The sequence below is a fragment of the Lycorma delicatula genome, chromosome 4 (genome assembly GCF_047948215.1).
Source record: "Lycorma delicatula isolate Av1 chromosome 4, ASM4794821v1, whole genome shotgun sequence".
In the NCBI taxonomy this organism is placed as follows: domain Eukaryota; kingdom Metazoa; phylum Arthropoda; class Insecta; order Hemiptera; family Fulgoridae; genus Lycorma; species Lycorma delicatula.
Window position 1 is genome coordinate 50,109,801 of NC_134458.1, and position 16,797 is coordinate 50,126,597.

The 16,797-nt window shown below is 28.2% G+C and overlaps 1 protein-coding gene across 7 annotated transcripts in view; it reads left to right on the top strand.

The window, feature by feature from the left end:
• The window catches only part of Prestin (solute carrier family 26 member prestin), a 168,945-nt gene that overhangs the window by 112,437 nt on the left and 39,711 nt on the right, over positions 1 to 16,797 (top strand). For all 7 annotated transcript variants that reach the window (XM_075362923.1, XM_075362918.1, XM_075362917.1 and 4 more), the window contains 2 exons: positions 6,417 to 6,586; positions 11,989 to 12,153. In XM_075362923.1, coding sequence (XP_075219038.1) covers positions 6,417 to 6,586; positions 11,989 to 12,153 — 335 coding nt within the window. The remainder of the gene's footprint in view (positions 1 to 6,416; positions 6,587 to 11,988; positions 12,154 to 16,797) is intronic.

Below are 16,797 nucleotides of genomic sequence, written 5' to 3' on the forward strand. Positions count from 1 at the left end.
GATTGCGTCATCAGATGATTAATGCATTTCGTTGATTAATTTAAAATACAGAGAATTATGGCATTCATATTATGATATTTCTTCAATTAGGTATTGACAAGCCTTAAATTCTACAAACTACAAAAGAAGAATTATGACATACTTTTTTTGACATTTTAAATCGTTTTTAATCAATGAAATTAATTAATTGTCTGATGAAGCTGAGCATACTGCCAAAGCACTACCACTTGTGAGAAAAAATCTTCAAAAAAAGAATAGTAAGTGCTTTATTGATAGATAATTTATACATGCATACATATATGTAAAATAAAAATAAATATGTATAAATTATACTATGTAGATATTTGACTTATAAACATTTGATAAAATGAAATAGCTTATTTAAAATCTTTATTTATTATGTTGACTCATGCTTAAAAAATTCAAAATTTTTATGAAATAACTTATAATGAAGGTGTAATAAGAATGTAGTAAGAATATCTTCCTCAAAGTTTACTGCTTAGATAATATATTAATTTGGATAATATTATCAAATAAAAAAGTATCAATAATAAAATAAAATGTTCAAAAAAATCATGCATACATACAGGAAAAAAGAGCTAGAGATCAAATTACCAAACAGAAGAAATTTCAGAGCATTAAAATATAAATTATAAAACAAAGTGATTTTATATCACACAGTATATATGAATATAATAGTGGACTACTTCTATCAAATTTTTACATAGGTACATTACAAATAGTTATGTTGAAATTGATGTTTCGCATATTCAATCATGTACGTGCATTTACAAAATAGATCCAGAATAGACATTGAAATAGTTGTGATATATTGTATACAAGTTACTTGTATCTGTTTAAAAATAAAAAATTATGCTATAATTTTTTACTTAAATAGTATTCTGAGTATAACTTAAAATAGTTTTTGAATTAAATATTTACCTTCTTGATTGTTATATCTACTGCTATCAATCGTTTATTCTATCAGTCAGATGTAAATTGATAATAATTCTTTGCTTTACCAACCCATATTAGTATACAGAGTGTACAAAGTTACACGATTATACTATACGAGTCACAAAGTTCTCCCGGGACTTTCATAACCTATTCTATTTGCGAAAATAATGGAAAAATTCATATAAACATATGTCTTAAAATGCTTCGTTTGCGAGTTAGGCTAGCGAGAGATTTCGCTCGGATTTCAGCTATCCCGGTGAAATTAGGTCGTATTGAAATTTTCAGAACGTTAATTAAGGAAGAGAATTAGTGATTTATTATGGTTTTTGCCCTGAAAAATCGAATAAATTAAGTCGCAGAACCGTATCAATAGTAATTTTTGAGAGATCAGGGGTGAAAACCAATAAATTAAAGTAAAAAACGTTGTACTTATGTTCGACGCACAATAACTTTGTTAAATGGGTAATAAACACGTGAAACGCTTAAACAAAACTAGTAAAGAATTTAACTTTGAACAAAATGGTATAACATAAGTTGAATAACACAAACAAAATTTAGAAAAATTCGAATTTTATCTTGAAACAGTACATTACTACGTTTTTCGGAAAAGTACTTATTTAATGTAAACAAAAACTAAATTCTTTTTTGTTGATGTGAAAGATTTGTTAAAACAAAATGTTCTGTTAAAAATTGCTGTTAAAAAATTTAAAAAAAAATGTAAATTACACAACAGTTACAAAATAAAATTACTTATATAATCATTTTTTTATTAATGACAGAAATACAACAAATCATTTAAAAAATCATTATTTAAAAGTTGCAATAAAATAACAACAGCTGATAAACAATGCGGAATACTGTATTAGTGTTTAAATCATTTTGTAAAGTGCATTAAGTACATCAGGTACTGTGAACTGTGCTATCGTTAGAGAAGATTTTCTGTGAATTTTAGTTTGAACGTGATCGGTTTGTCATTAACTAATGCCGTACAATAGAAGAATACGCTGATGTGACATTTATTTCGGACGTTTGTAATCATAAATAGCTGCTGCAGTAGAATATGAAATACGTTTTCCGAATCGTAAGATTCCAGATTCCAAAACAATTAGCGTGACTTTTCGAAATCTTCGGGAAACAGGTTCACTACCTAGTACTCGTACCAGCTACGAACAATCTGTCCAATACGATGCTGTTATTGATGAAATTTTAATCGAAGCAGTTCAGCACAGTTAAAGCGTCAGTACACGTCGTCTTTCTAAGCGGATTGGAGTTTCGCATTCGATGGTTTGGAGGACACTTAAAGAAAACACATTTTATCCTTAGGTATCATAAAGAGCCAGTTCAATATCTCCACCCAGGAGACTGTCTGCTTCGCGTTCAAAATGTCAACGTTCTGCTACAAAATCAGCCAAATTCTAACTCTTTAAAAGGCGATATGAGAAAATGGTTAGCCGAACAACGAATTAACTGTTCTCCTGCTACGTCGAAGACTGAATTATATGATATAAAATTACATAAAAGAAATCAAAAGAAATTTCTAATAGATGACATTTTCGAAAATTATGGTCACACAATTCAACGGTTGCCACCTTATCACCCTGACTTAAATGCGATTGAAATGATTTGGAGTCAAGTGGATGGGCAAGTAGATAAAAGAAATACAACTTTTAACATGACGGACGGATTAGTAATTAATTTTTTTTTATTTATTACAATACTCAGTTTATGCTTTGATAAAAAACACTATTGTGTTCTGTAATGTAATATTCTAGTATAATGTTAACGATGTTGTTTATCTGAACGTTGCCATGTCTCTTGTGTTAACTTATCAGGATGAGAAATATTACAGGATTTATAGTATAATGTTTATTGTATAATATTTGATAAGAAAATAATTGTTTTATAAGTACTTACATGAAACATGTATTTATAATATAATTTGATTATAGAAATTATTATAACTTGAAAATAATTTGCTGCTGATTAACTCAATCTTTTTTTTTTACTATTTCACATCATTAAAATAAAATGTTGTGTTAAAATAGCTAGCCAGATGATATAATACTCAGAATTTTTCTTTGTTACCTCTCTAGTCATTATAATATTGTGTTTATTTATTTATTAAGCACTTTACGTGTGGATTAGCCAGTTAACAGCCATAATTGATCAATGAGTTGCCTTCTAAAAAGATTCCCAATTTCTCTGATTTTAAAAGAAAAATTACATTTTGTTTACTATTTACCCAAATATTAGTTGAGTTAATATATTTGATACATCTGGTTGTTCATCCCTACGTTTCTCATTTTACATATGTTAAGTTCGATAGTCAAATGTACTGTTGTGTGTCAGCATGTCAAACCCATCAAAATGCAACTGATATTCAGCCCTGTAAATGTCACTTTCACTGCAGTTCACCACATGTTATATATAGTAAACAAAATTACTTTCAGAGAACACAACTAGCATTGATCATAGTTTAGTTTGCTGTACATATGTCGCAGTCATAAGAAAATCTGAGACAGGTATTGAAAGCATGAGATTAAGGTAAACCATTCCGCAGGATTTATTATATATGCTCTCCACTCAGCTGAGGAGCTGTTGTCACTAAAATTCTGATTTGATAAGTAAATAAGTAATCAAGATATATAACATTGCAGTTTTTATTAATTTACTTTTGAATTTCTGGCTAAATAAACTTACGAGTATAAACCCATCATTCAATGAATTGATACATTTGGATAGATCATCCGGTTGCTACTTACAGAGATTTTAAAAGAAAATTCAGCTTATATGTCAAATATCAAATATGCTAAAAATGTATTTCCTTTTCTTAAGTAATTTTATTTTGCTTGCTTGATGGCATTTTATCATTTGTATCTAGAGAACATTAGGGCTGTTTGAATTTGCAGACTTATGATTTAAATTCTTCTGAAGGACGTAAGAGAAAATGTTTAGATACACTGAGCTCCACTGTTTTAGCTCAGTTAATTTCTGTTGTTTTTTTTAATATAAATATCTTTTTGTCATCAGTAATTTGAATTGTTTTTCTTTTCTTCCTACTCCATTCCAGTCTTTGATACAATCAATTTGACTTGCTCAGTTATTTTCTTATTTATTAAGTTTTGTTCTTCCTTGAGCTACTCACAAACAAGTCATAAATTTCAATGATGGCGCATTAAATTGTGGTGTAAATACAACATGCAAAAGGTGTATTAGTAAAAAAAAACAAAATGTTTGCTAAACACTCGTGTCTCAACAAGAATTAGTGCTTCCAGTTAATTGGATGTTTCCAATTATTTACTTCATTATTGTTCACTTTTTTCATTACATAATCTTTTCCAGCAGTTTTCCTTTAACATTTGTATCTATTACACTATACCCTTCACACCTCTTTACCTAGTAAAAATATGTTTGTAGATTGTTTAGAAGCTATTGATCAGGTAGTAGGATAAAATTACTTGATAAAAATTTCAATTAGATAGCATTCAGGCAAATGTTAGTTTACATTCACCATTTATGTACAGAACATACAGCGAATAAAGTAAACACTTGAACAGTTATTTAATAATTATTTAGACAAATGTTGTATCAGTTATTCAAGTAAGTTATTCATTAATATTTACTAGTTGTGTAAGAGTGGCATTAAGTCTTTATCACTAAACTGTTCCTGAATACCTTAAGATATTCATTTATCTGCTCTTAACAACTACTGGCTGATTGCCCAGCTACAAAAGCCTGACCTAGGATTTCAACAAATAATGAGTTCAAAGGCAAAGATTGGAGGTCCCTGTATAATCATATGATTGAATAGTTATGAAGTTAATATCATTAATAAAATATTTTGACACTAAATATATTTTTCCTTTCATTCTTTCAAAACCTTTATTTTGCATTCTGTCATTCAAGCTATTTTTCAATATTCTTCTGTGATTATACGCTTCATAATCATTTATTCCTTCCTAATGTTTAGTGCTTTTTTATGTTCAGTTTTATACTCAGAACAATTTAGTCAATTTTCTTTTTTTTCTAATTTCTAAACTCTGAATATTTTTTTGCAGAAAATTTCTCCTTACTTGTGTTGATCTACTTCACTTCCTTGATTCAAGTATCGTTTTACTTTCTGTTTTAAGAAAGCAGAATTGTTCAATATATTTTGTGTGTGTGTGTTTGTTAATATTTAAACAATTTGTTAACATTTTGACCAGTGTTTTAATAAAATTTAATATTATATGAAATATAAACCACCAAAATAACAGCTACATTAGGTGTACCTCTTTTTTATTTTTCTATGCAGCATAATGTTCTACAAATCTTTTTTTAAATAATTTATTGGTTTTACCTAGATAAAAATGGTTAGATTCATTGCATTTAATTTTGTATATTCCTCTCTATTATTTTTATTATTGTTTTTTTTTAAATATTTTATAATGTGATTATTTGGTTTATATGTTTTTTATGTTTATTTTTATCATACAAGTTTATTCTTTATATGTTAATTTTTTCTGTTATTTTGTTTGTGTCATTGTATTTTAGGTATAAACTATTATTAATCATTGTGTTACTCCTGTACTATTGAATTTTGTTATAATTATCTCTGTATTTTTATTCTGTTTTTATATTTTTTCTATAATTTCACCATCGAAACCATTAAATATTGCTATTTGTTTTATTTTATATATTTATTTTTTTGTTATTTTTAGTGTTTTATGAATAATGAATTGCTCCAAATGTCATGTTTTTATATGTATTTATTTTTTGTGATCATGAGTGGTTAGAATTTAAATTATAGTAATATTATTTGTTTTGTGTTTTCTATAAACTGATGTTTCTATTATATTGTTTATGTTTATTTCGATTTCAATACCAAAAAAAAACTATTTTTCTGTTATTTTCTATTTTGTATGTAAATTTTTAGTTCTTATTGTAATTATTTTTATAATTTATATATATGCATTATTTCTCCTTCCATTGGATTTCATTGCTTTAGTGTAACCGTATTGTAAAAAAATGAAGAATATCTTTTACTTCTGGTTGATTTTTAATTTCAAGCAATAATAAGAGAAACTTGGTAATTACATTTTTATTCTTAGACTATTACTTCTGTAGGAATTAAAAAAACATAAAGTTCATTCTTTAAATCTTTCATTCCTTTATTTGTATAGAAATTAAAAAATAGTGAAAACAGTGTATTTCATTTTTTCTGTTCTTTTTTGAAAGTAGATTAATTTTCCTTATTGTTTATAGCTATATCTTTCTGGCTTTTATATCTATCTTTAAGGATTTCTATTTAATATAGATTATGAGCTTTGGTAAATAGTTGTTGCATATCCAAAAGAGTTTTTAAAAATCAAAATGTGCATTTAATTATAAAACACTCTATAAGCTTTATAGTTACATAAGTTTTGCTATTTTACAGATCTGCATTAGTTAAAGTATTATTTAACTAATTTTGATTTCAGGAACATTTGCTGTGGTTTCTTTAATGGCTGGGAAAACAGTAGCAACATTTTCATCACCACACGTAGAATTTTTTGAAAATATTAATGCCACCACAACAGACCATCTAATTCCTGTTTATTCTCCTGTTGAAGTAGCAGCAGCAGTAACATTCATGGTCGGAATATTTCAGGTAAATTGAATGATTCCGGGCATATCATTCTTTAAAATTATGATATACTAAATCATTATTGTACCCGAAATCTGTATTATAATTTGATTCTACAAAGTCAATTACAAAAGTGGATAGTTGGCTTTAGAATATGTCTGGATTTTTGTTTATCAGCTTAATGTATAAAAACATTTTCTTTTAATTTTTGTATTTTATAACTTAACTACCTACTGTTCCCCCACAGATCAGATCTTATATATTATCTAGAAGAAGGAACAGTGATAATGCATATTTTGTAAAAATTGTTTCATCATATTTCTTTATCATCACCAGGGTTATAAAAATTATCTTGCTACATTAAATAGTTTAATGATATCCAACCTACCTAAAATTATTTTTCACACATGTATTTTGGAAAAGAATTTTTTCTATTTCTTAGAATCAAACAAAGAATGTAAAGTTTATAATACAATTATAATAGTTTTTATATAAAAATTGGTCTATTTTCTTTTGTCAGTGATTTAGTAGCAGTTCAAATCAGAATTAGACTCAAATATATCATTTATAGTGTTGCCAAACAGAACTGGTTCCTTTCCAAAAAGCTGATATCGTATGTTAAAAGCTTGTGTTTCATCATCCAATCTAATCAGTCTGGTTCTGATTACATTGAAAAAAGATCTATAGCAGCTTTTCATTCCAAGATTTTTAATGAGTGCAGGCTTATAATAGTAATATTATTATCAGCAAATTACTGGATGTGCAAGGATATGAAACAATTTTACAAAAGTGAAATAAACAAACTATGGATAATTAATAGCATCTGTACATAAAATAGTCTCATTAGTCAACTGAATAATCAAATCGGTTTCTAAACTTTCAAAATTATCAAGCAGTAAATCAGTAAAGGATACTATTATATACTGATTTATTAGTGTTTGGCCAAGAACAAGTTAATAAAAACTTGATGTTATTAAATAGTTATTCTAACCAATCATTTACTCTACCTTACTTAATACTACTATGAACACAACCACTTCCTTTTCTGTGTTGCTGTAGTAGTTTTAGACAGAAATTTAAATTCCAAATCAAAAAATCCTTTCAGCCCGCTGGAAGGCACCTTAAAGTTAAGAAAAACTTCAAATTTGCTCAATAAGATAATGGTTGCATGTGAAAAAAAGTTTCACATGTTTAGCATATTACAAGCCCCATCTTCTTACAATTCCAGCAACATTTTGGTCATTCCTTGCCCTAAGGGTTGGTCATATCAAAAATTATTTCGTACAAAAATTTTACGTAATGTTTAGAGAACTAAGGACCACTTTAAACCATTCAATACCGTGTCTATTAAAGGAGGTATGATTTTTTTTTTTGTCTGAAACCCCATTTTTCCCACCCCCTTGGGCCAATGGTTGGTGACATCAAAAACTTTACTTAGATAAGTTTTAGGCCCTTATCCAAAGAATAGTAGGAACTTTAAACGAATTTGTTATTTTATTTAATAAGAAAGTTATAGCAATATTTTTTTTTTCAAAAAAGTCCCCACCTCATTTCCACCCCCATGGTTTGATTTTGCCCATTAACAAACTCAACCAAGATTTTGTGCCGTTATATATTATGTATCAGTTTGAAAGTGATTGGCACAAAATTACAGCAGTTATCGTGTCCACAAGAAAGTAAAATATATATATATATATAAGGGAAAGATTTCATATATATATTATATATATAGATATAAGGGAAAGAATTTTATATATATTTAAGGGAGAGATATATCAGGAAAAGATTTTTGAAAGTTTATGTTTGGAGCGTAGCTTTATATGGAAGTGAAACTTGGACGATTGGAGTACCTGAGAAGAAAAGATTACAAGCTTTTGAAATGTGGTGCCATAGGAGAATGTTAAAAATCAGATGGGTGGATAAAGTGACAAATGAAGAGGTGTTGTGGCAAATAGATGAAGAAAGAAGCATTTGGAAAAATATAATTAAAAGAAGAGACAGACTTATACGCCACATATTAAGGCATCCTGGAATAGTCGCTTTAATATTGGAGGGACAGGTAGAAGGGAGAACTTGTGCAGGCAGGCAACGTTTGGAATATGTAAAACAAATTGTTAGGGTTGTTGGATGTAGGGTATACCGAAATTAAATGACTAGCACTAGATAGGGAATCTTGGAGAGCTGCATCAAACCAGTCAAATGACTGAAGACAAAAAAAAATATATATATATGTATATATAAATTTTTGAACTGATGGTGGTTTTGGGGTGTGGGAGGTGTGAAACGTGAAGATATGTCAAAATTTTCCAGAAGTCAAATCATGGTACCCATTACAATAGGTAGCCTTCTTATGAAATCTACCTAAAAATCCAGAACTCAGTTATAACACTCCAGGTATGCTTTACTCTTGAACTCTTGTGACAAATAATAACCTTCATTTAATATCAACTGTAGTCCAGTAGTTCTGAACCATGGTGACAAGTCATATTACGTAAACATATTTCCTAATCCTATAGCTTCATATATTCAATATTAATACATTTTACTCAAACTATAAAGAGTGATTCCAAGTTCCTTGGTAATCTCTCAGGAGATGATTCTATAAGTAAAAATAAGAAAAAATTTCATACAAATGTAGTTCAGAAAACAGTTTGTTAGCAAGTTTCGGCTCACAAAACAATTAGCCCTTCTTTCTGCTTCCTTTGTGAAATTAAACTACTAAAATTCTTAGGGTACAAATTGAGGGGTTAATTTGATGCTTACTTATGGTTTTTAATCTAAGAAATTTTATAAAAGTGGTCCCATACCTTTATCTCAGTTAGGTTTTAAGAAAAATGGTGTAAAACATGAAAAGTTTTTGTCAGAAAATACCCGTTTTTAGGTTTATAATAAAATAACTTTGTTAATTTACGAACAAACAAATAAAAATTTCTAGTTAAAATTGTAGAGAATTTAATTCTTAGAAAATTTATTTAAATAACGGCTTTTAAACACAAATAAAACAGTAATTAAACATAAATTTGAGTGTTCAAGTTTAATAAAAAATAAAACACACAGACTGGATTGGAAAAGTGATACAATTTTAAACAGAACTATTTTCATCAATGTTTGAACAACATAATATAAATGAAAACAAATAGAAAACTTATCATTAACAGAAAAAAATGAAGAAAAATAAAACTCACATATCTTTTGTTTTTTCTAAAAATTATTAAATACCAAAATGGTTACTTGGTAAAGCTACAAACATTTCTTTAAATGCTCAATCTGGCCACCATTCTGTTCAATAAATAATTCAGCTCAGCAAATCCAACCTTGCCGGGCTAGTCTAATAGCATTATTATTATTCCCAATAGTAGCTCCATCTTCTGTTATACGATGTCTCAAATCTTCTTGCATGCCAATACAAACAGAATAGACTAACAGCTTCATCCAACCCCAAAGAAAAATGACTGCTGGTGTGAAATCAGGAGATTGATGAGGCTATTATACTGGTCTGTTTAGACCAATTGATTGCTTACTAAATGTTTTATTTAAATGTTTCATCACATCATTACAGTAGTGAGCAGGTGTGCCACCATTGAAAACCTGCACTTTACCTGCAAGTGGAATATCTTCCAAGAGTTCCATCAGATTTGCTTAAAAAAAATGCAAGTACTGCTCTCCATTGAGCCTTGGCGGTAAGAAAAAAGGGCCTATGAGATTATCACCAAGAAGAACACACCAAACATTAAACAAAAAACTTTGGAAATGATTAGTAACAGTCTCATGGTGATTTTCTTCTGCCCAAGTATAAGTGTTTCAATAATTTACAATGCTATTTCTTCTAAAATATTATTCAGCAGTAATTAGAATGTTGCTTAGGAAATCGGATGATGTTAACATTTTCTAATTAACCATCAACAGAATTTCACCCGTTTATCAAAATCAGGTGGTAATAGTTCTTGTACATGTGTTATATGGAGTAGGTATAATTGTTGCTTATGTAATGTCGCCAGACACTTGACTGCAAAACATGAAAGCAATGTGACAACCTTCTGGTGCTTTAGGTGGGAGATACTGTACCTCATTCAATATTACTTCTTCAACATTTGGCATTTCACACAAAATATTCACGACCAGCATCGAATTGTTGTGGTTTAAGCATACCTGTTTCTTGAATTCGCATCTCCAAAGCCTCAAATATTTTTCGATCGGGTACTCTTCGATCTGGATATTTCCTGGTATTCATGCCCAGCAGGCAATCTATTTTTATTTACTTTACCATAAATTAACATGTGCGTCAACTCTCCAAATGAAAACAAATTTGTGGTATACCCATTGTGAATGACTAACTGAACAATAACAGCACAAACACTGCTTAAATGAATATTCAAATGCTAGACACTAAACTTAATTGTTGAGCAGCTGTTATTGCCAATCTATGAAAAAATAAAAAATTTTAAGATGTTTTAGAACGTCTTTTAACTTTATTTTTATAATTTTTAGCTTTTGTATGTAAATTTGTCTGTTTAAAGTTGTTCACTTTTCCACTCTTGTTTATGTGTTTTGTTTTTTATTAAAGTTGAACTTCTCAAATTTGTGTTTAATTTTAATAGTTATTTATATCAACTTTCTCAGAATTAAATTTTCTACAAATGTAACTATAGATTTTTATTTCTTTATTGGTAAATTAACAAAGTTATTTTATTCCAAATTTAAAAAAGTGTATTTTCTGACAAAACCTTTTCGTGTTTTACACCATTTTTCTTAAAACCTGAGTGAGATAAAGGTCTAGGACCACGTTTATTAAATTTCTTAGATTAAAAACCATGTGGAAGCACCAAATTTATCCCTCGATTTGCACCCCAAGAATTTTAGTACTATTTAATTTCACAGAATGAGCAGAAGGCAGGGCTAAATGTTTTGTGAGCTGAAACTCACTAACGAACTGTTTTCTGCCTATGTTTGTATAAACTTTTTTTCTTATGTTTAGCTGTAGAAGTCTCCTGAGAGATTGCTGCGCAATTTGGAATCACTATGTATATAAATGTAAAATGTTTTACGTAATAGCAACAAAAGACTTTTCAAGCACATTTTAATGAATTCAGACTCAAAGTTTTCATAAGAGTTCCTGTAACTGAGTGCATTAATGAATTACCCAGTAAACTTATTGTATGAATCAGTTACATAAAATTAAATATAATAATATATTTTCTTAAATTGATCAGTTTATTTTGTAAAAACGCCTATATCAAACTGCAATCATTGAATAACTTTACAGTGCAGTAAAACTATGATTTTTTTCATATTTCTGTTCATGTGAGGTATCATCTTCATGGAATGACTGCAGATGTATGTTTCTAAAATAGATTTGAAAAATTGTATTTTTTAAAAATAATTTTTAGTTAGTAATTTACTTATGTTAAAATTAATATCTGTTTCAGCTTGTGATGTATTTACTGAGACTGGGGGTAATAGCTACATTGCTTTCAGATACACTTGTGAGCGGTCTCACTGCCGGTGCAGCAGTTCATGTTTTTACATCACAGATAAATGACCTGATCGGAGTGAAATATCCAAAATCCACTGGTGCTTTTCCAATTATTTACGTAAGCTATCATTAGAGGTAACTGCTGTAAAGCTCATTTATGATTTTTTTCAATTCCCAGGTCAAGGCTATTTAAAAAAAAATTATCATAAATAGCTTACGTGCATAAATCCTCATTCATAATTAATTAATATGTTATTAAAATTTATCCTAGCAGCAGAATAAGTTCAATAGATGTAACGGTACTCTCATTTTTGTTGCTTTTTTTTATGTGAGCTTTTGTAGTGATCATTACTACTTAAACGGTTTATAACACTTTATAAAATAAATGTAGATAATTAAAACGATATGAATTGAATACGCTCTTCTTCCTTTTCTTCTTTCCTGTTCATCCAATCATTGTTGGGTAGGTTTTTAGAAACAACCTCCACTTACTTCTATACTCTTGGACATCCTTCATTCCCTTTCCTATCTCCCTTTCTTTTTCACAGCCTTCCTCTTAGTCTTTCTTCTCTCAGTTCAACTAATTCTCTTTTAGATACTCTTTCATTCCCTGTCTTCATTGAGTTCCCAAACCAACTTAGGAAGAAAATGAAAGACTAAGTTTAGAAATTGCCTGGAGAATATGAGTTGACAGAATTTTCCAAGTTATAAGGAACTTGTTATGGAATGGTAATGTCCCAAAATAATGTAAGGAGGTACTGTTTAAGTCATGTTAAATGTCAATTTTGACTTACACTGAAGTACATATGTGACCACACTAAATAAGAAGGAAAAATCCACACTGCAAAAATGAAATTTTTAAGAAGTGCAATTTGTTATATAAAGATTGAATGAGAAATGAGCAAGAAATATTTATCTTTACTGCATTAAAATTGTTGACACTAATGTTTTACATAGGTTGTACATTAATGTCTGAAGAAGTCGTAGTAATCATTGCAAAAGTGTTCTCTAAAAAAGAAAGGAAAAAGGAACAAAAAAATGAGATGCATTAAATATATTCTCATTCAATTGGTAGTAATCAGATGTTTTTTTAAATAGTCATACGTCATTTTAATCTTGTAAAGTCAGAATAGAAATAAATTAGTGAAATTCACTAATATATGCAATTATCAGTAAAAAAATGGTGACTATAGCTGTAGTTTTTTCTTCAATCTATAGGTATACAAGACAAAGAAAAACTTTGTTACCTTAACATCTAGAGAGAAAACATTTTTTTTTTGTTCATAATAGAGTAACAAGTAGGATTAAATATTTATAATTATTATTTTTTTGTTTAAATCATGTGTCATGTGCAATAATAAAACAAAACTATGAAGTACTAGCCCAACCAGACTTAGAATCAGTCACACATGAATAACAAATTCATATTTGTTAAGCAGTGAAGAAAGAACAATGTGCAGTGTATGTGATAAACCACTGTTAAGCATCTACTGAAGAATTTACAATATAATCTATAAAACCTCAGAAAGAGGTATGAATTAAGAAACAATATTACTGCAGATTAAGAAAATGGCAAAAAAGAAAAATAGTTCATTACCTACAAGCCAGTGGATTACTAACACGTAGTAAGCCTTTGACAAAAGTCAGTATACACTGTGTATGTTATGTTTGACTGAGAATCTCCTGTGTGAAGGCCTTTACATTCAATACAGGGGTCTTAAAATTACATGGTATTGTCAAGACTTTTTTGTGTACTTTCTTAGAATGTGTGTTTTACATTTAATTTTTTTTAGTTTTTGTGTAAATGGTCAGGGCCCTTTACAATCTGAACGTGATGTATATGTACGTTTAATATTCCATTCTGCATTTATTTTTGAGTTTAATAAAAATGTAAAGTACACCCTAACATCTGACGATCCTACAGGTGAATTATTCCGTTTTTTTTTGGTTTTAAAACAATGTGACAAGGGCTAATGAATGACTTTAGAGGTCGATGCCCACATAACTAAAAAAAAATGTACTTGCTCCATTCTCTACTGACTTCAAAATTACATAATAAATAAAATTTTAACCCAGTAATTGAATAAGAATTTACATTATATAATTAGACTCTTCCTTATAACCTTTAATTAGGAGAATATATTTTAAATATAATAATTTACTCACGTTAAAACAAAAATTACATTATACAAATGAAAATAGACTATATAGTATAGCAAAATATTTCCCAAACATTAGATGAAAACGCTGCGCAATATCTGTTACAAGGATCAATTAACTATGAGTAGTTCTATAAATTATCAGTGATATTCCAAGATTGTTTATACGCTAACAAAATTTAATGTATCGGTAGAATTATTAGATTCATTTAAGAGTTTGTGCAGCCATGCAGTATACTCAATTTATTGTTATCTTAGCAGATTTTGTATACATAAATACTACTGTGAAAGGATTCAGCTGATTATTTTTTCAGATTGTCTTGAAGTATAGCAGTAATTTATTTATACATATCATTATTACTATCATAATCTCTGTAATTCCAAAATCACAGATTTTAAATTTGTTTTATGTAACCTAGGTAGGATATTGTTTAATTAGCTCAAGCCACATGATTTAAATTATATTTATACTATTATACTAGTATAAGTTAGTCATAAGTTATTTTAACTTAAGACTTTAACATTGCAAAATGATGATTAATTGTTATGTATTTAATTTTATTATGTGAATTTTACATTTTTTTATATATTTTAATCATAAATTATAAATCCTGCTGAAGATGGCAGAATAACCAAAAGCGCTTGAGGAAATGAAATGGAATTTTGGTAAGCTGTTCTTAAAATTGTGTATAATAGTTATTTTACCAAACGGGGCCATGTTCAAAAAACTTATATGTTTATTTTCATGGAATACTTTCATAACTAATTTGTATCGCTAATAACTTTTAGTGTTTTAATTATTTAAATTAAAAACCAGTGCTAGAATTTTTTTTAAGTAAAGCTGTATGTTTTTATTGTCAGGCAAATAAGATATTTAAAGTTTATTATTATTAAAAAGTGACCATACATGCATTATCTGAAAGGAATCATTGGCATGCTGTTATATGAGCTCCTCTTTATCATCATGGCAGTGTCATCAATAATGAAAGTAAAGGTTTTAATACTGATATTTTGTGTTTGTAAGTTCTTAATTGTAAAGTTTAAAATTAAAAGCTGTGAGGATATTTCAAAAATGGAATTTTAATATTACAATTTTCTGAACTTTACCCAAAAAATTGAATGTAATATTTTACAAAATATTATAATGGCAATCATAGATTTGATTTTAATAGATGAATTTAGTTATTATTGCCAATTATTAATAAATAAATATATTCTTTATTCAGAAAATCATCCAGAGTTTTTGACAACATATCTGTAAATCTCCAAAATATTAAGTTGAATATGATGAAATAATTTCTTTTATATTATCTGCTCAAGAACTAACATATTTGAAGGTTGTTATTGGACAGTGATTATTAACTAAATTTCTATTATCCAACTTGAACACAAGAGTTGTTATGGAAATCTTCCACAGTTCAGGAAAACAGGGCATATAGATAGCTAAGTTAAAAAAAGTATAATTAGTAATTCTGAACAACTTTAATTAAATATAAGGGAACACCATCAAAGTAATTACATCTCTTCAGCTTTAACTTACTGTTTTCTGGTTTGATAGAAGTGAAGTTTGAATATTTAAAAAAATAAATCACTATTTTTCTTAGAAAATGTATTTCTTATAAATGTACCCTCATAAATATAAACAAATGGACAAATTAAAATGTTTAATTTAATTAATTTTTTAATTTAAATTTAATTGGTCTACTTGATTCATATTGGTACCAAATATGATCTAACAACCCACTTTATCTTGAAAACTCATTTTGATTTGAAGGAGGCTGAAGATATAATTTAATTCACATGGAAATTACACAAACATTATGATTTACTATAATCTATTAATATATTAAAGATACTGATTTAAACCTTTAATTCTTAAAATCATCAAGTATTATTATTATAACATATTTGAAGTGTTTATTACAGAAATAAATATTTGTTTTTGTTGATAACACTTCAAGTATGTGAGTGAATAAATAAACAATTTTAATCTATTTATTTTTTTGTAAGTTATGATTTTTGTTAAGTAGCTACTTCTATTGTTTTTTAAATCTACACTCTTAGACTTAAGCACAGTTAATCCTTCTTGTACTTGTAATATTTAATTACACTTACTAGTCTATTATATAATGATTTTTGTTTCTGTTCATGTGTTTTTCATGGAGAATATTCAAGTCAAGGTCTGCTCTGTTGATTTCCCCTATATCAATACCCGTTTTCAATGAAAGCATTTTATACATAATGCATTATTTTGTACAAAAAGGGATGTATGGTTTGTTCCTTTACAGTATATCTCCTAGTCTTTGTTATGACTGTGACATATGAAAACTGTCTGAGTTACAAATTACATTGATCAGAGATGCTTTCCCTGAGAGTAATGATATACACTACCAAGTCTGTCCCATAGTGAACAGAATGAAGTTATCACTTCTAAATCTGAGTATCAATTGTATTTCAGTAGGATTGGCATGATGATATGCAACAGTATATTCCAGCAGTTCCCAATTGTAGGTCAGGGAGAAAAATTTGGTTGGTTGGGTCATGAAAATATGAACAAACATGTGATTTAAACAAACTAAATATATATATACTACTTATAGCAA